Raw genomic sequence first — 19300 nt, forward strand, 5'->3', positions numbered from 1 at the left:
AAAAAGTTTGGACACCTCCTGTTTTAAATGTATTATAACTAATAACAGTAATCATTTATTATAATTACTGAAATAAACCTCACCATATAGTTCCTAATAGTTTGTCATCTGCGTTGTCGTCCACAAGTTGCCGACTTTCTCTGTGTACGTTTCTCGCTTAAGATGCGTTTATCCGTTTTAAATATTAATTTCTGTCCCGACACTTCAGGTGGTGATCGCTGTAAGTCAGTTGATAGCTGATGTCATCGGTATTGGGAGCACCCGCTTCCAGCATTCCTTGTCCATCATCAACAACTGTGCCAACAGTGACAGAACTATGAAGGTCAGGAAACTCTTGTTTGTAATATTTCTTGTGATTCATGACATAGCCAAAAAAAAAAAGGATTCCTCCTTCAACAGCACACGGCCTTCCCGTCAGACGTTAAAGACCTGACCAAACGTATCCGAACGGTTTTGATGGCGACCGCTCAGATGAAGGAGCACGAGAGAGACCCAGAGATGCTGGTGGACCTCCAGTACAGCCTGGCCAAGTCTTACACCAGCACTCCGGAGCTCCGAAAAACCTGGCTGGACAGCATGGCTCGCATCCATGTGAAGAATGGAGATTTGTCCGAGGTCTGTAGTAAGAAGTTGGGGCATTTCTTTTTTTAAGGGGTTGGTGGTCATCAACAACTGCATATGTCTGAATAACAGCACTGAATCAATCATGCAGGGGGGGGGGGGGGTTACTTCTGGAAGTTTACAACTTGATGCTCTTCCCATTATGGACTTTTTGGCCTAGCAGTGCCATTTTACAAACCCTGTTTCCATATGAGTTGGGAAATTGTGTTAGATGTAAATATAAACAGAATACAATGATTTGCAAATCCTTTTCAAGCCATATTCAGTTGAATATGCTACAAAGACAACATATTTGATGTTCAAACTCATAAACTTTTTTTTTCGCAAATAATCATTTACTTTAGAATTTGATGCCAGCAACACGTGACAAAGAAGTTGGGAAAGGTGGCAATAAATACTGATAAAGTTGAGGAATGCTCATCAAACACTTATTTGGAACATCCCACAGGTGTGCAGGCTAATTGGGAACAGGTGGGTGCCATGATTGGCTATAAAAACAGCTTCCCAAAAAATGCTCAGTCTTTCACAAGAAAGGATGGGGCGAGGTACACCCCTTTGTCCACAACTGTGTGAGCAAATAGTCAAACAGTTTAAGAACAACCTTTCTCAAAGTGACATTGCAAGAAATTTAGGGATTTCAACATCTACGCTCCATAATATCATCAAAAGGTTCAGAGAATATGGAGAAATCACTCCACGTAAGCGGCATGGCCGGAAACCAACTTTGAATGACCATGACTTTCGATCCCTCAGACGGCACTGTATCAAAAACCGACATCAATTTCTAAAGGATATCACCACATGGGCTCAGGAAGACTTCAGAAAACCACTGTCACTAAATACAGTTTGTCGCTACATCTGTAAGTGCAAGTTTAAGCTCTACTATGCAATGCGAAGCCATTTATCAACAACATCCAGAAACGCCGCCGGCTTCTCTGGGCCCGAGATCATCTAAGATGGACTGATGCAAAGTGGAAAAGTGTTCTGTGGTCTGACGAGTCCACATTTTAAATTATTTTTGAAAATATTCGACATCGTGTCATCCGGATCAAAGGGGAAGCGAATCATCCAGACTGTTATCGACGCAAAGTTGAAAAGCCAGCATCTGTGATGGTATGGGGGTGCATTAGTGCCCAAGGCATGGGTAACTTACACATCTGTGAAGGCACCATTAATGCTGAAAGGTACATACAGGTTTTGGAACAACATATGCTGCCATCTAAGCGCCGTCTTTTTCATGGACACCCCTGCTTATTTCAGCAAGACAATGCCAAGCCACATTCAGCACGTGTTACAACAGCGTGGCTTGGTAAAAAATGAGTGCGGGTACTTTCCTGGCCCGCCTGCAGTCCAGACCTGTCTCCCATGGAAAATATGTGGTGCATTATGAAGCGTAAAATACGACAGCGGAGACCCCGGACTGTTGAAGGACTGAAGCTCTACATAAAACAAGAATGGGAAAGAATTCCACTTTCAAAGCTTCAACAATTAGTTTCCTCAGTTCCCAAACGTTTATTGAGTGTTGTTAAAAGAAAAGGTGATGTAACACAGTGGTGAACATGCCCTTTCCCAACTACTTTGGCACGTGTTGCAGCCATGAAATTATAAGTTAATTATTATTTGCAAAAAATTTGAACATCAAATATGTTGTCTTTGTAGCATATTGAACTGAATATGGCTTGAAAAGGATTTGCAAATCATTGTATTCTGTTTATATTTACATCTAACACAATTTCCAACTGAAATGGAAACGGGGTTTGTATGTTTTTCACAGAAAATGAGCCAAAGTCAGTGAGTCTCAGTTTGAAAAATGAATTGATTGTATAATTTTTCTTTGAATAAAAAATGTAATTGGGTCTTACATTTAACAAGTGTTAAATGAAGTCCTGGTTATTTCCCTGACTGTACTGTGTTGTGCCCGCTTGCAGGCGGCCATGTGTTACATTCACGTGGCAGCGCTGGTGGCAGAATACCTGAGGAGAAAAGGTAGCACGCTTGCTTGTGGCGTCATGGCGTGATCGGGTCGCTAACACGCGGTGTGCACTCTCGCTGCAGGCATGTTCACACAAGGATGCTCGGCCTTCCAAGAGGTGACGCCAAACATCGACGAGGAGGCCGCCATGCTGGAGGACGTCGGCATGCAGGATGTCCATTTCAATGAAGTACTTGCACGAGTGCTACTCTTTCTATTTGCTCACTGCAGAAAGTCCGTGTTCAAAAACAAGAAAAAAAAAACTAAATTTGGGGGTATTTTATTTGAATTAAACAAAATTATCTGCCAATTCAAAAAGAACTTTTGGCTTGTCAAGACTTTCCAAAACAAGAAAAAAAAATACAAAAATGAGGGATATTTTATTTGAATTAAGCAAAATGATCTGCCAATCGAAAGAGAAAATTTGATTTGTCAAGACTTTCCAAAACAAAACAAAAAAATACAAAAATAAGGCGTATTTTATTTGAATTAACCAAAATTTTCTACCAACAGAATAAGAATATTTGTCTTGTCAAGACTTTCCAAAACAAGAAAAAAAATACAGTATTTAGCATATTTTATTTGAATTAAGCAAAATCATATGCTAATAGAACAAGAAATTTCGGCTTGTCAAGACTTTTCAAAGCAAGAAAAAAAAATACAAAAATGAGGCGTATTTTATTTGAATTAAGCAAAATTATCTGCCGATTCAACAAGAACATTTGGCTTGTCAAGACTTTCCAAAACAAGAAAGAAAATACAAAAATTTGTGGTATTTTATTTAAATTAAGCAAAATTATCTGCCAATAGAAAGAGAAAAGTTGGCTTGTCAAGACTTTCCAAAACAATACAAAAATGAGGCATATTTTATTTAAATTAAGCAAAATTATCTGCCAACAGAATAAGAAAATTTGTTTTGTCAAGACTTTCCAAAACAAGAAAAAAAAATACAAAAGTTAGGTGTATTTTATTTGAACTAAGCAAAATTATCTGCCAATAGAACAAGAACATTTGGCTTGTCAAGACTTTCCAAAACAAGAAAAAATAATACAAAAATTAGTTGTATTTTATTTCAATTAAGCTAAATTATCTGCCAATTCAACAAAAAAATTGGGTGTGTCAAGACTGTCCAAAACAAAACAAAAATACAAAAATGAGGTGTATTTTATTTGAATGAACTAAAATTATCTACCAACAAAATAAGAACATTTGTTTTGTCAAGACTTTCCAAAACAAGAAAAAAAAATACAGAAATGAGGTGTATTTTATTTGTATTAAGCGAATTTATCTGCCAATTGAACAAGAAAATTCGGCTTGTCAAGACTGTCCAAAACAAGAAAAAAAAATACAAAAGTTAGGTGTATTTTATTTGAATTAAGCAAAATTATCTGCCAATAGAACAAGAACATTTGGCTTGTCAAGACTTTCCAAAACAAGAAAAAAAATACAAAAATGAGGCGTATTTTATTTCAATTAAACAAAATTATCTACCAACAGAATTTGGCTTGTCAAGACTTTCCAAAACAAGAAAAAATATACAGAAATTAGGCGTATTTTATTTGAATTAAGCAAATTTATCTGCCAATTGAACAAGAAAATTCGGCTTGTCAAGATTTTCCAAAGCAAGAAAAAAAAATACAAAAATGAGGCGTATTTTATTTGAATTAACTAAAATTATCTACCAACAGAATAAGAAAATGTGTTTTGTCAAGACCTTCCAAAACAAGAAAAAAAATACAGAAATTAGGCGTATTTTATTTCAATTAAGCTGAATTATTTGCCAATTTAACAAAAAAAAGTTGGCATGTCAAAACTTTCCAAAACAAGAAAAAAAAATACAAAAGTTAGGCGTATTTTATTTGAATTAAGCAAAATTATCTCCCAATAGAAAGAGAAAATTTGGTTTGTCAAGACTTTCCAAAACAAAACAAAAAAATACAAAAATCAGGGGCAATTTATATGAATTAAGCAAAATTATCTCCCAATAGAACAAGAAAATTTGGCTTGTCAAGATTTTCCAAAACAAGAAAAAATAATACAAAAATTAGTTGTATTTTATTTCAATTAAGCTAAATTATCTGCCAATTTAACAAAAAAATTTGGCGTGTCAAGACGTTCCAAAACAAAACAAAAATACAAAAATGAGGCGTATTTTATTTGAATAAACTAAAATTATCTACCAACAGAATAAGAAAATTTGTTTTGTCAAGACCTTCCAAAACAAGAAAAAAAATACAGAAATTAGGCGTATTTTATTTCAATTAAGCAAAATTATCCGCCAATAGAACAAGAAAATTTGTTTTGTCAAGACTTTCCAAAACAAGAAAAAAAATACAGAAATTAAGCATATTTTATTTCAATTAAGCTGAATTATTTGGCAATTTAACAAAACAATTTGGCGTGTCAAGAATGTCCAAAACAAGAAAAAAAAATACAAAAGTTAGGTGTATTTTATTTGAATTAAGAAAAATTATCTGCCAATAGAACAAGAAAATTCCGCTTGTCAAGACTTTCCAAAAACAGGAAAAAAAATACAAAAATGAGGCGTATTTTATTTGAATTAAGTAAATTTTTCTACAAACAGAATAAGAAAATTTGGCGTGTCAAGACTTTTCAAAACAAGAAAAAAAAATACAGAAATGTCTAAATCCGATGAAATCTTATACATCTAGTCTTTTTCGTGAATGAACCAAATAATATTATTTGATATTTTACGGTAATGTGTTAATAATTTCACACATAAGTCGCTCCTGAGTATAAGTCGCACCCCCGGCCAAACTATGAAAAAAATTGCGACTTATAGTCCGAAATATACGGTAGGTCCCAAAACTGAAGCTTGTGGAATTCCCCAAGGTTAATTGAATGAGTGCATCCTCTATGACGGACTTATTAACAACACACCTTATGAAATGATGCTCAAGCTGTCCGATCAGACTTAAAAAGTCATTGTGACCGTCAATGTTTTCCTCAGGACGTGCTGGTGGAGCTTTTGGAGGAGTGTGGCGACGGCCTGTGGAAAGCCGAGCGTTACGAGCTCATCTCCGACATCTACAAGTTGATCATTCCCATTTACGAGAAGCGTAGGGACTTTGAGGTAGAGAGTCTTCTACATGTGCCACGGTCTTGACTTTTGGTTGTTTGCTTGAACCCACTTTTGTAACTCTCGGCACAGAAACTAGCCCACCTGTACGACACCTTGCATCGGGCGTACAGCAAGGTGACCGAGGTCATGCACTCAGGCAAGAGGTTACTTGGCACCTATTTCAGAGTGGCCTTCTTTGGCCAGGTGAGTCAGACATGCAAGGACTTGACCCCAATATTTGTATGAGTGGTGATGACATGTTAACTAGGGCTGTCAAATGGTACATTTTTAATCACATTAATCACATTCGGAATTTGGATTCATCTTTATTGGTACATTATGTGAAAATATTATGGTTTTACTTCAAATACTGGTCACAACTGTCCAATGATGTGTTGTATCAATAAATGTGAGAATTCTTGCATTCCTTTCAAGGGTCAGAAACTCAAAACTTTAGGTGCCGGTTTTAAGTTTAATTTAATGATACATTTTTGTAAGAACCACAAGTTCTTCTTAGACTTAAACAAACTTAAATGATCCAAAAGGGAAATTGTTCCACACAGTAGCTCAGTTACAATAATGGGAAGGACAAAGCAGGTATAAATAGACTAAATATAGTGATATAAAATATAACATATATACGTAATATTTACATAATATATGTACAGTATATTACAAACCCCGCTTTCATATGAGTTGGGAAATTGTGTTTTTTGTAAATATAAACAGAATACAATGATTTGCAAATCCTTTTCAAGCCATATTCAGTTGAATATGCTACAAAGACAACATATTTGATGTTCAAACTCATAGATTTTTATTTTTTTGCAAATAATAATTAACTTAGAATTTCATGGCTGCAACACGTGCCAAAGTAGTTGGGAAAGGGCATGTTCACCACTGTGTTACATCACCTTTTCTTTTAACAACACTCAATAAACGTTTGGGAACTGAGGAAACTAATTGTTGAAGCTTTGAAAGTGGAATTCTTTCCCATTCTTGTTGTATGTAGAGCTTCAGTTCTTCAACAGTCCGGGGTCTCCGCTGTCATATTTTACGCTTCATAATGCTCCACACATTTTTGATGGGAGACAGGTCTGGACTGCAGGCGGGCCAGGAAAGTACCCGCACTCTTTTTATACCAAGCCACGCTGTTGTAACACGTGCTGAATGTGGCTTGGCATTGTCTTGCTGAAATAAGCAGGGGCGTCCATGAAAAAGACGGCGCTTAGATGGCGGCATATGTTGTTCCAAAACCTGTATGTACCTTTCAGCACTAATGGTGCCAAGTGCACATATGGACACCCTTATGTTTGAACATGGTGTTTGTAATGGACAAACTGTGACGGGCACAAAAGTCCAATAACAAAACACCACTCGGGTTCAGATCAGGGCGGCCATTCTTCCCAATCACGCCTCTCCAGGTTTCACTGTTGTTGCCAACATGAGCGTTGAAGTCCCCCAGTAGGACAAGGGAATCACCCGGGGGAGCACTTTCCAGTACTCCCTCGAGTGTACCCAAAAAGGGTGGGTACTCTGAACTGCTGTTTGCTGCATAAGCACAAACAACAGTCAGGACCCGTCCCCCCACCCGAAGGCGGAGGGAGGCTACCCTTTCATCCACCGGGTTGAACTCCAACGTGCAGGCTTCGAGCCGGGGAGAAACAAGAATTTCCACCCTGGCCCGTCGCCTCTCACTGCCGGCAACGCCAGAGTGGAAGAGGGTCCAATTCCTCTCGAGAGAAGTGGTTCCAGAGCCCTTGCTGTGCGTCGAAGTGAGTCCGACTATATCCAGCCGGAACTTCTCTACCTCGCGCACTAGCTCAGGCTCCTTCCCCCCCAGTGAGGTGACGTTCCACATCCCAAGAGCTAGCTTCTGTATCAATCAATCAATCAATGTTTACTTATATAGCCCTAAATCACTTGTGTCTCAAAGGGCTGCACAAACCACTACCACATCCTCGGTAGGCCCACATAAGGGCAAGGAAAACTCACACCCAGTGGGACGTCGGTGACAATGATGACTATGAGAACCTTGGAGAGGAGGAAAGCAATGGATGTCGAGCGGGTCTAACATGATACTGTGAAAGTTCAATCCACAATGGATCCAACACAGTCGCGAGAGTCCAGTCCAAAGTGGATCCAACACAGCAGCGAGAGTCCCGTTCACAGCAGAGCCAGCAGGAAACCATCCCAAGCGGAGGCGGATCAGCAGCGCAGAGATGTCCCCAGCCGATACACAGGCGAGCAGTACATGGCCACCGGATCGGACCGGACCCCCTCCACAAGGGAGAGTGGGACATAGAAGAAAAAGAAAAGAAACGGCAGATCAACTGGTCTAAAAAGGGAGTCTATTTAAAGGCTAGAGTAGCCGAGGATCGGACCGCCAAGTGCCCTGCCTTCAGCTGTCGCCCAGCTCACTTTGCACCCGACCTCTATGGCCCCTCCTATGGGTGGTGAGCCCATTGGAGGGATGACCCACGTTGCCTCTTCGGGCCACCAGGTGCTCGCCATCGTGCCCCAACTCCGGGCCTGGCTCCAGAGGGGGGCCCCGATGACCCGCGTCCGGGCGAGGGAAATCTGGGTCCATGGTTTGTCTTCTTCATAGAAGTCTTCGAGCTGCTCTTTGTCTGATCCCTCACCTAGAACCTGTTTGCCTTGGGAGACCCTACCAGGGGAAATAAAGCCCCCGGACAACATAGCTCCTAGGATCATTGGGACACGCAAACTCCTCTTAGTACAACCCATTTACATTTACATTTACATGTACATTTACATGTACATTTACATGTACATTTACCACGATAAGGTGGCAGCTCAGAGAGGAGTTCACCTCATTCCACTTTTTTAAAATGTTTTTTTTATTTTTTTGCAATACTATCAATTTTGCAATTTTTGCAGAATGTGTGGCGGGCTGCAAATGGCCCCCGGGCCTCACTTTGGCCCCCCTTGCTGTATGTGTACCCTCAGAAACATGCTGGAGACAGTCCAGATCAGGTCCCAAACAGAGAAGACTTTGCACACGAGGTCACTTGTTCACTTTGACAGCCCTAATTTAAATAAGATATTGCAATAATCTTCAACAAATGTGTTTCTATTTCCTTTTCACATATCAGCACAGGTTCTGGTCATTCTTAATTAATCAAACTAATGCATTTGTTTTGCTCTTTTGCCCTCTTTTAAGGCAGCGGTAAGTTGTGTAGTTGTCAGCTCCTCCAGGCTGCCCTGGTGTGGTGGTGGTGGTGCACTTTTTTTGTCTGTTTTTAATGCATTTTTGCTGGTGCAATGTAATGTTCAAACCATCTTTGCAGCTTCTGAATATGGTGCATGGCGCTCTTCACTTCCTACATGCATTTCATTTCATTCAGTGGTACAGAGTCGGGGTTTCTGGGTGTGTTTACGTGCGCCTGTCACTCAAATGGTCACCTACACTGCAAGAAGTCAGTGTTCAAAAAGAAGAATAAAAAAATGCAAAAATTGGAGGTATTTCCTTGAATTGCCGCCGGGGCGCTAATTAATTTAAAACCTCTTCTCACTCCGGCGCTTACCAAAGGCATGCGGTAAATTTAGGCCTGCGCTTGTAAATTTGAGTGTGATGTAAGGATACCATCATGAAAAGCACATTTAATTGAAAAAAAAAACGTTATTATGGTCTTACCTTTACTTATAAATGAAGTCCATGCACAGCTCCTTCTGATCAAAAGCATCGATAACTTGTTTATAGAAGTCTTCCTTATCTTTCTTCAGTTTTAAAAGTCTCTGTCTCGATGGAGATCTTCCTTTATTACCTCCTGCTTCCATTGAAAGTCCAGTTTAGAAAACTGTTTTATTTTAGATATGTAATCCTCCATGTTAAAAGTGCAAGCGAGAGGAAAAAATGAACTTTTGCTGCTTGTTGTCACTTCTTCTGCAGCCGAGTAGTCGCAGGAAGGATCACTAGCGCCCTCTACCACCAGGAGGCGGGAGTCATTTAATGACTCATATTTGACACACGCAGCTACGGTATATTAATAAAACATAGCTGCTTACTGTTCTTTTTAGCATATTCAATAGCTTGGACCTTAAATCCTACTGAATAGCTCGTGACGTGACGAGTTTGACCCGGTGGAAATTCTAGGCATATGCTAATTATTTTGCAAAACGAGTTTGACCTGGCTTAAATTTCTACACATGCGCTACTAAAAAGAATATTTTGCGAAAATAGTTTGACCCGGCAGTAATTCTAGGCAGGCGCATACTATATACCCGGCGGCAACTCAAGGAAATACGGTAAGCAAAATTATCCACATATAGAACAAGAAAATGTGACTTGTCAAGAATTTCCAAAACAAGTAAAATTAGCTAACCTCAATGGACCCAAAAATACCTTAAAATAAGTATATTCTCACTATTAACAACTGTACTACTATATGAGTACATATTTTCTATTGTTTCATTGAAAATAAAACTGCAAAGTTAATTTGACAGTTATTTGTTTTAATTATGAGACACAATTGTGTCAAAGTCATGTTTTTTTTTTCATGCTTGAAATAAGAAATGATTCATTTAAAAAAAGTAGTTTTATACCTGTGAGTGTTGATGACACAGCTTTGCAACACTTGATATTCTACTTTCAAGCATGTTTTACTCAATATAGGTCATCACATCTCAGCAACAAGCTGTAATATCTTACTGAGATCATTTAGGACCAAAACCCTTAAAACAAGTAAAACACTCTAACATAAAATCTTATTTTTGGCCGCGCAAGTCCTGGGATGCCCAAAATGTCCACCACACACCCTGCCGAGTCCCACGGGGAGGGGGGATGAAAGTTGGAAAAGTCAGCAAAAGTCCCAAAAATGTTCAAAATACCTACCCAGGTTCGAGTCCCGCTGGCCGAGATGCCCAAATTGTCCAAAACGCGCCCAGCAAAGTCCCGCGGGAAGGCAGGGAGAAAAGTGAGCTAAGTCGGTATAATGTTTGAAAAATCCCACCTGGGTTCGAGTCTTAAAGGGGAACATTATCAGCAGACCTATGTAAGCGTCAATATATACCTTGATGGTGCAGAAAAAAGACCATATGTTTTTTTTTAACCGATTTCCGAACTCTAAATGGGTGAATTTTGGCAAATTAAACACCTTTCTGTTTATCGCTCTTTTAGTGATGACGTCAGAACGTGACGTCGCCGAGGTAACACAGCCGCCATTTTCATTTTCACATTACAAACACGGGGTCTCAGCTCTGTTATTTTCCGTTTTTTCGTCTATTTTTTGGAACCTTGGAGACATCATGCCTGGTGGGTGTGTTGTCGGAGGGTGTAACAACACTAACAGGGAGGGATTCAAGTTGCACCACTGGCAAGAAATCTGCCGCCAGACCCCCATTGAATGTACCAGAGTGTCTTCACATTTGACCGGCGATGCTAAGACAGACATGGCACAGAGATGTATGGATAACCTGCAGATGCATTTGCAACCATTAAGTCAACGAAATCACAAAGGTGAGTTTTGTTGATGTTGTTGACTTATGTGCTAATCAGACATATTTACTCGCGGCATTACTGCCAGCTAATCGATGCTAACATGCTATGCTAATCGATGCTAAAATGCTATTTACGCTAGCTGTATGTACATTTGAAACTAGATACCCACATTTAATGCGAAACAAACACTTACCAATCGACGGATTTAAGTTGCTCCAGTGTCACAAGATGCGAAAGTCCTGATCGTTTGGTCCGCACATTTTACCGGCGATGCTAATAAGGCAGCCATGCTATGGGCCACTTCATTAGGTACATCCATGCTATGGCTGAATAGCGTCAATAGCTATTCGCTCAATAGCTTCAGTTTCTTCTTCAATATTTTCATACTCCAACCATCTGTTTCAATACATGTGTAATCTGTTGAATCGCTCAAGCCGCTGAAATCCGAGTCTGAATCCGAGCTAATGTGGCTATATCTTGCTGTGGTAACCGCCATGTTGTTTGTATTGGCAGCACTGTGTGACGTCACAGGGAAATGGATAGTGGTTTCGAAGATAGCGAAAATAAGGCACTTTAAAGCTTTATTTAGAGATATTCCGGGACCGGTAAAATTTTGAAAACATCAAAAAATACAACAAGCCACTGGGAACTGATTTCTATTGTTTTTAACCCTTTTGAAATTGTGATAATGTTCCCCTTTAAGACTTGTGGCACTCAAACTCAAACCCGGGTAGGTATTTTGAACATTTTTGGGACTTTTGCCGACTTTTCCAACTTTTCTCCCCCACTTCCTGTGGGACTTAGCTGGGTGCGTTTTAGACATTTTGGGCATCCCGGGACTTGCGCGGCCGGTGGCAGGACTTGTGGGACTCGAACCTGGGTAGCTATTTTGAACATTTTTGGGGACTTTTGCCGACTTTTCTCACTTTTCTCCCCCACTTCCTGTGGGACTTTGCTAGGTGCGTTTTAGACATTTTTTGTATCTCGGGATTTGTGCGGCCGGCGGCGGGACTCGTGGGACTGGAACCCGGGGAGGTATTTTCGATACAATTGGGACTTTTGACCATTTTCGCCGCTTTTTCCCCCTGTTCTTCCCCGCCTTCCTGTGCACCATTGCTGGGTGTGTTTTGGACATTTGGAGAAAAATAGTTTCAAGCATGTTTTATTCAATATAGGTCATCAAATGTCGGAAACAAGCTGTAATATCTTACTGAGATCATTTAGGACCAAAACCCTTAAAACAAGTAAAACACTCTAACATAAAATCTGTTTAGTGAGAAGAATGATCTTATCAGACAGAAAATAAGCAAATATCAGCTTTATTTGAGATATTTAATCTTACTTAGATTTCAGTTTTTGCAGTGTAGGGTCCTAGCCTGCTCTCATTGAATAACGATGCCTTGAATTTCTGCTCTACATGTCCCGTAGCCTTACCAGTTTAACGATTCGGAGGCGGAGGTAAATGGGTGTGACAGCCACCACGGTAGTAGGACTGCAGTCGTGTTTTTAGGTGCTTCTAATCTCTGCTTATGCGATCAGAGCTGCGTCATGTGCCGCCTCAGCACTAAAGTTGCAGGAGTTATCTGTTAATATGATAAGTTAAAAGTTAAAGTACCAACGATTGTCACACACACACTGGCTGTGGTGAAATTTGTCCTCTGCATTTGACCCATCCCCTTGTTCACCCCCCTGGGAGGTGAGGGGAGCAGTGAGCAGCAGCAGTGGCCACGCCCTGGAATCATTTTGGTTAATTCAACCCCCAATGTCAGGTTCAAACATTGATGACATCTATTCAACAGACAAAGAAGCAAGGAATTAAACGGAGACAGAATTAAATTTAGCTCAATTGAGGAGAAACATCTGGGCTGTACTCTTTGTACAGTCTCAGACGAAAGATTGTCTGCATCCTCTTTTATTTGGACTTTCCCTGATTACATGGCAACAGCCGTTTTTAAAGGAAGGAGGTCGTAAACAGCCGCTGCCTTTGGTTTCAAAACAGTTCAAAGAAAAGGTGCCTGGAGACAAAAATCTTCCTGTGGATTACAATACATCAAAGAAACCGACACCTTCATGTCGCTTCCCATCCTACGCAGTGGAGTTTGACAAGCCTTTTGATTGGAAAGATCAAAGACAGCTTGTGTCTGCTCGCCAGGAACTCATGGAAACACAAAGTTGTGTGATAACTTAGATACAATTATTCTGACACCCGATTCCAACCCTTGATGCTGAGTGCCAAGCAGGGAGGTAGCGGCTCCCATTTTTATAGTCTTTGGTATGACTCGGCTGGGGTTTGAACTCACAACCTACCCATCTCAGGGCGGAGACTCTAACCACGAGGCCACTGAGTAGGTGTAAGATAATATAAGACAAATGAATGAATGAGCAACTTGAGGGTTCCAGGTTCCAGGTTCGATCCTCGCTTCCGCCATCTTATTCACTGCCGTTGTGTCCTTGGGCAAGACACTTTACCCACCTGCTCCCAGTGCCACCCACACTGGTTTACATGTAGCTTAGATATTAGGTTTCACTACTTAAAGCGCTTTGAGTCACTAGAGAAAAGCGCTATATAAATATAATTCACTTCACAATTACTCACCTGTTTTGTTTTTTTCAAAGGCTTTTTCAGTCCCGCTGCATCGTTGCAGAATTGTTATGATTGTCGCTCATCTCATTCGGATGCCTTCTTACTGTTGTGGCCAGTGGTCGCTGCTTCTGTTTGCTGTGCTTTCAATATCAGGGAGTGTTTGGTGCATGTGTTTATGTCTCAGCTGCATACTGAGCATGTCTTTTCCTTGCTTCTAGGGCTTCTTTGAGGATGAAGACGGGAAGGAATATATCTACAAAGAACCCAAATTCACGCCGCTGTCTGAGATTTCTCAGAGGCTCCTGAAGTTGTACTCTGACAAGTTTGGTCAGGAGAACGTGAAGATGATTCAGGATTCTGGGAAAGTGAGTCGAATGATTAGGGATGTTCCGATCAGGGATTTATGTTGCCGATTCAGACACTTGTCATCCATGAGAGAGATATGCCGATGCCAATATCCATCACATGTACAAACCCAGTTTCCATATGAGTTGGGAAATTGTGTTAGATGTAAATATAAACAGAATACAATGATTTGCAAATCCTTTTCAAGCCATATTCAGTTGAATATGCTACAAAGACAACATATTTGATGTTCAAACTCATAAACTTTATTTTTTTTTTGTAAATAATAATCAACTTAGAATTCCATGGCTGGAACACGTGCCAAAGTAGTTGGGAAAGGGCATGTTCACCACTGTGTTACATCACCTTTTCTTTTAACAACACTCAATAAACGTTTGGGAACTGAGGAAACTAATTGTTGAAGCTTTGAAAGTGGAATTCTTTCCCATTCTTGTTTTATGTAGAGCTTCAGTCCTTCAACAGTCCGGGGTCTCCGCTGTCCTATTTTACGCTTCATAATGCGCCACACATTTTCCATGGGAGACAGGTCTGGACTGCAGGCGGGCCAGGAAAGTACCCGCACTCTTTTTTTTTTTACAAAGCCACGCTGTTGTAACATGTGCTGAATGTGGCTTGGCATTGTCTTGCTGAAATAAGCAGGGGCGTCCATGATAACGTTGCTTGGATGACAACATATGTTGTTCCAAAACCTGTATGTACCTTTCAGCATTAATGGTGCCTTCACAGATGTGTAAGTTACCCATGCCTTGGGCACTAATGCACCCCCATACCATCACACATGCTGGCTTTTACACTTTGCATCGAGAACAGTCTGGATGGTTCGCTTCCCCTTTGGTCCGGAAGACACGTTGTTGAATATTTCCAAAAACAATTTAAAATGTGGACTCGTCAGACCACGAAACACTTTTCCACTTTGCATCAGTCCATCTTAGATGATCTCGGGCCCAGAGAAGCCGGCGGCGTTTCTGGATGTTGTTGATAAGTGGCTTTCGCTTTGCATAGTAGAGCTTTAACTTGTACTTACAGATGTAGCGACCAAATGTATTTAGTGATAGTGGTTTTCTGAAGTGTTCCTGAGCCCATGTGGTGATATCCTTTAGAGATTGATGTCGGTTTTTGATACAGTGCCGTCTGAGGGATTGAAGGTCACGGTCATTTAATGTTGGTTTCCGGCCAACGTGGAGTGATTTCTCCAGATTCTCTGAACCTTTTGATGATATTATGGAGCGTAGATGTTGAAATCCCTAAATTTCTTGCAATGTCACTTTGAGAAAGGTTGTTCTTAAACTGTTTGACTATTTGCTCACACAGTTGTGGACAAAGGGGTGTACCTCGCCCCATCCTTTCTTGTGAAAGACTGAGCATTTTTTGGGAAGCTGTTTTTATAGCCAATCATGGCACCCACCTGTTCCCAATTAGCCTGCACACCTGTGGGATGTTCCACATCAATCAATCAATCAATGTTTACTTATATAGCCCTAAATCACTAGTGTCTCAAAGGGCTGCACATAAGTGTTTGATGAGCATTCCTCAACTTTATCAGTATTTATTGCCACCTTTCCCAACTTCTTTGTCATGTGTTGCTGGCATCAAATTCTAAAGTTAATGATTATTTGTAACAAACATTTTTTTTATGAGTTTGAACATCAAATATGTTGTCTTTGTAGCATATTCAACTGAATATGGCTTGAAAAGGATTTGCAAATCATAGTATTCTGTTTATATTTACATCTAACACAATTTCCCAACTCATATGGAAACAGGGTTTGTATTAACTGTAAATTGTTCAATGTATTTATTGAAAGTATCATTGACAATTTAACAAAATCAACACAATATTCAAGTTAGTTCCTTATTGTCTTTTCTTATATACAATAGTTTGAGCAAAACAAAGTCCATAGTACACAATAACTAAACACAATCAGAAACTACCATCTATCACTCATTTAAATTGTTTTTTTTTTGGCCCTCAAAGTCCTTCTGTGTCCAGAGGCTTATTCTCGAAGTTTCTTGTAGTTTTTCATGCTTGAAATAAGAAATGATTCATTTAAAAAAAGTAGTTTTATACTTGTGAGTGTTGATGACACAGCTTTGCAACACTTGATATTCTAGTTTCAAGCATGTTTTACTCAATATAGGTCATCACATCTCAGCAACAAGCTGTAATATCTTACTGAGATCATTTAGGACCAAAACACTTAAAACAAGTAAAACACTAACATAAAATCTGCTTAGTGAGAATGATCTTATCAGACAGAAAAATAGGCAAATATCAGCCTTATTTGAGATATTTCATCTTATTTAGATGTCATATTTTGCAGTGCTGAAACTGGTAAGTGCTGCCACTTTCCAGTAAAACGGATTATAAAAAGCGCCTTGTCATGCAATAATTCTATTGACGTTTCCAAGACTGATTTATTGATTGACATGGTAATACGGGACAAAGTGCGTCCCTTTACAGATTGATAAAGGACACGTACTTATGTTACTAAACACAGGACAGCTTCCGTTTTTCAAGGGACGCTTGGCAAATAGGGACTACAAATAAATACAATGTTAGCCAGAATGAATCGGCATTTGTAATCGACATCAAAAGACATTAAAGGCCTACTGAAAGCCACTACTAGCGACCACGCAGTCTGATAGTTTATATATCAATGATGAAATATTAACATTGCAACACATGCCAATACGGCCGCTTTAGTTTACTTAATTGCAATTTTAAATTTCACGCGAAGTATCTTGTTGAAAACGTCGCAGTATGATGAGGCGTGCGCGTGACGTCATGGATTGGAACGGATATTTTATTCCAGCCCCGATCCCAGCTATAAATCGTCTGCTTTAATCGCATAATTCCACAGTATTCTGAACATCTGTGTTGCTGAATCTTTTGCAATTTGTTCAATTAATAATGGAGACGTCAAAGAAGAAAGATGTAGGTGGGAAGCGGTGTATTGCGGCCGCCTTTAGCAACACAAACACAGCCGGTGTTTCCTTGTGTACATTCCCGAAAGATGACGGTGAAGCCTTACTATGGAACAGAGCGGTCAAGCGAACACTGTTCCCTACCACATGTCCACCGGCAGGTTTCGGTGAGAAAATGGTGGTAATAAGTCGGCTCTTACCGTAGACATGAGCGGAGAGCTTGCGTCGTTCCTCCTGCACCTGTCGAGGAGGCAGCTGCGGACTCTCTTGCCTCCTCCCACCGGCCGCCCCTGAAATTAGGATGCTTCCACCGTGGAGGAGGGGATTAAAAAAAAAAGCCTTTGCCTCGTCGAGAAACGTGGCTTCTCTCGGAGACACTGGCGGTCACCACACCCGTGGCCACACCCCTCCGACCTTCAGGTTGTACAGATACGACCATATAATCTCACTAAAACACTAGTAACACAATAAGCAGATAAGAGATTTTCCATAACTATCCTAGTAAATGTGTCTAATAACATCTGAATCACTCTGCCGTCTAGTTTTTTGTTTTTTTCCTCTAGTCCAGGGGTCGGGAACCTTTTTGGCTGAGAGAGCCATGAAAGCCAAATATTTCAAAATGTATTTCCGTGAGAGCCATATAATATTTTTTTAACACTGAATACAACTAAATGCGTGCAATTTTAAGTAAGACCAACATTTTTAGAGTATAACTTGGGGCGGCATAGCTCAGTTGGTAGAGTGGCCGTGTCAGCAACTTGAGGGTTGCAGGTTTGATTCCCGCTTCCGCCATCCTAGTCACTGCCGTTGTGTCCATGGGCAAGGCACTTTACCCACCTGCTCCCAGTGCCACCCACACTGGTTTAAATGTAACTTAGATATTGAGTTTCACTATGTAAAAGTGCTTTGAGTCACTAGAGAAAAGCGCTATATAAATATAATTCACTTCACTATAATAGGTCTCCTATTCTTTTTAATAACATTGTTATTCTAAAGCTAACCAATAATAAATACAATACTTCTTCCCATTAATGCAACTTCTTGAACAGGTGGGATAGAAAATGGATGGTTGGATTAAAATGAATGACAATGTTATATAATTTGAACATCATTTTTAACACTGTGATTACCAGCATATTTATTCATTACTTATCATGTTAAGCAATGTCAGCTAAGATTTATCTGAGAGCCAGATGCAGTCATCAAAAGAGCCACATCTGGCTCTAGAGCCATAGGCTCCCTACCCCTGCTCTAGTCCTTCACTCTCACTTTCCTCATCCACGAATATTTCATCCTCGCTCAAATTAATGGGGAAATCGTCGCTTTCTCGGTCTGAATCGCTCTCGCTGCTGGTGGCCATGATTGTAAACAATGTTCAGATGTGAGGAGCTCCACAACCCGTGACGTCACGCACACATCGTCTGCTACTTCCGGTACAGGCAAGGCTTTTTTATTAGCGACCAAAAGTTGCAAACTTTATCGTGGATGTTCTCTACTAAATCCTTTCAGCAAAAATATGGCAACATCGCGAAATGATGAAGTATGACACATAGAATGGACCTGCTATCCCCGTTTGAATAAGAACATCTCATTTCAGTAGGCCTTTAAACGGCATTGGTGATCACATTCTTATCCAAGAAAATAGTCCGATACTGATCAGCACATCCCTACTAAGAACACTTCCTGGTTAATCATGTTCATAGTTGTGGTATTTTGTCACAGTGACCGTGTGCTAAATAATTAATGTGCACCATCTACAGATCAACCCCAAAGACCTGGATTCGAAGTATGCGTACATCCAAGTGACGCACGTGACACCCGACATGGAGGACAAGGAGCTGGCGGACCGGAAGACGGACTTTGAAAAAAGCCACAACATCCGCCGCTTTGTGTTCGAGATGCCTTTTACCGTGTCGGGCAAGAAGCAAGGCGGGGTGGAGGAGCAGTGCAAGCGCCGCACAATACTAACCAGTAAGTCGCTTTGGTCAAGTCAATGATGTGCAGCATGTAACATGCAGTCCAGTCTGCAGCCTTTCTGACCTCTAAGGGCCACCATAGAGAACGAATGCAACTCCAGAACTCACTCAACTGTCTTAGACATCTTGCGACAATAGCATAGATCAGGGCTAGGGAACCTATGTCTCTAGAGCCAGATGTGGCTCTTTTGATGACTGCATCTGGCTCTCGGATAAATCTGAGCTAACATTGCTTAACACGATAATTATGAATAATTCCACTTGTAATCACAGTGTTAAAAATAATGTTCAAAATATAAAAAATATTCTCATG

At 40.4% G+C, this 19300-nt stretch overlaps 1 protein-coding gene across 5 annotated transcripts in view; it reads left to right on the forward strand.

The window, feature by feature from the left end:
* The window catches only part of LOC133538482 (dedicator of cytokinesis protein 9-like), a 304828-nt gene that overhangs the window by 265639 nt on the left and 19889 nt on the right, over positions 1-19300 (forward strand). For all 5 annotated transcript variants that reach the window (XM_061880143.1, XM_061880142.1, XM_061880141.1 and 2 more), the window contains exons 42-49: positions 209-322; positions 400-615; positions 2550-2607; positions 2677-2783; positions 5565-5687; positions 5766-5879; positions 13939-14085; positions 18772-18982. In XM_061880143.1, the coding sequence (XP_061736127.1) occupies positions 209-322; positions 400-615; positions 2550-2607; positions 2677-2783; positions 5565-5687; positions 5766-5879; positions 13939-14085; positions 18772-18982 (1090 nt within the window). The remainder of the gene's footprint in view (positions 1-208; positions 323-399; positions 616-2549; positions 2608-2676; positions 2784-5564; positions 5688-5765; positions 5880-13938; positions 14086-18771; positions 18983-19300) is intronic.

The sequence above is a fragment of the Nerophis ophidion genome, linkage group LG19 (assembly GCF_033978795.1).
Source record: "Nerophis ophidion isolate RoL-2023_Sa linkage group LG19, RoL_Noph_v1.0, whole genome shotgun sequence".
Taxonomy (NCBI): Eukaryota; Metazoa; Chordata; class Actinopteri; order Syngnathiformes; family Syngnathidae; genus Nerophis; species Nerophis ophidion.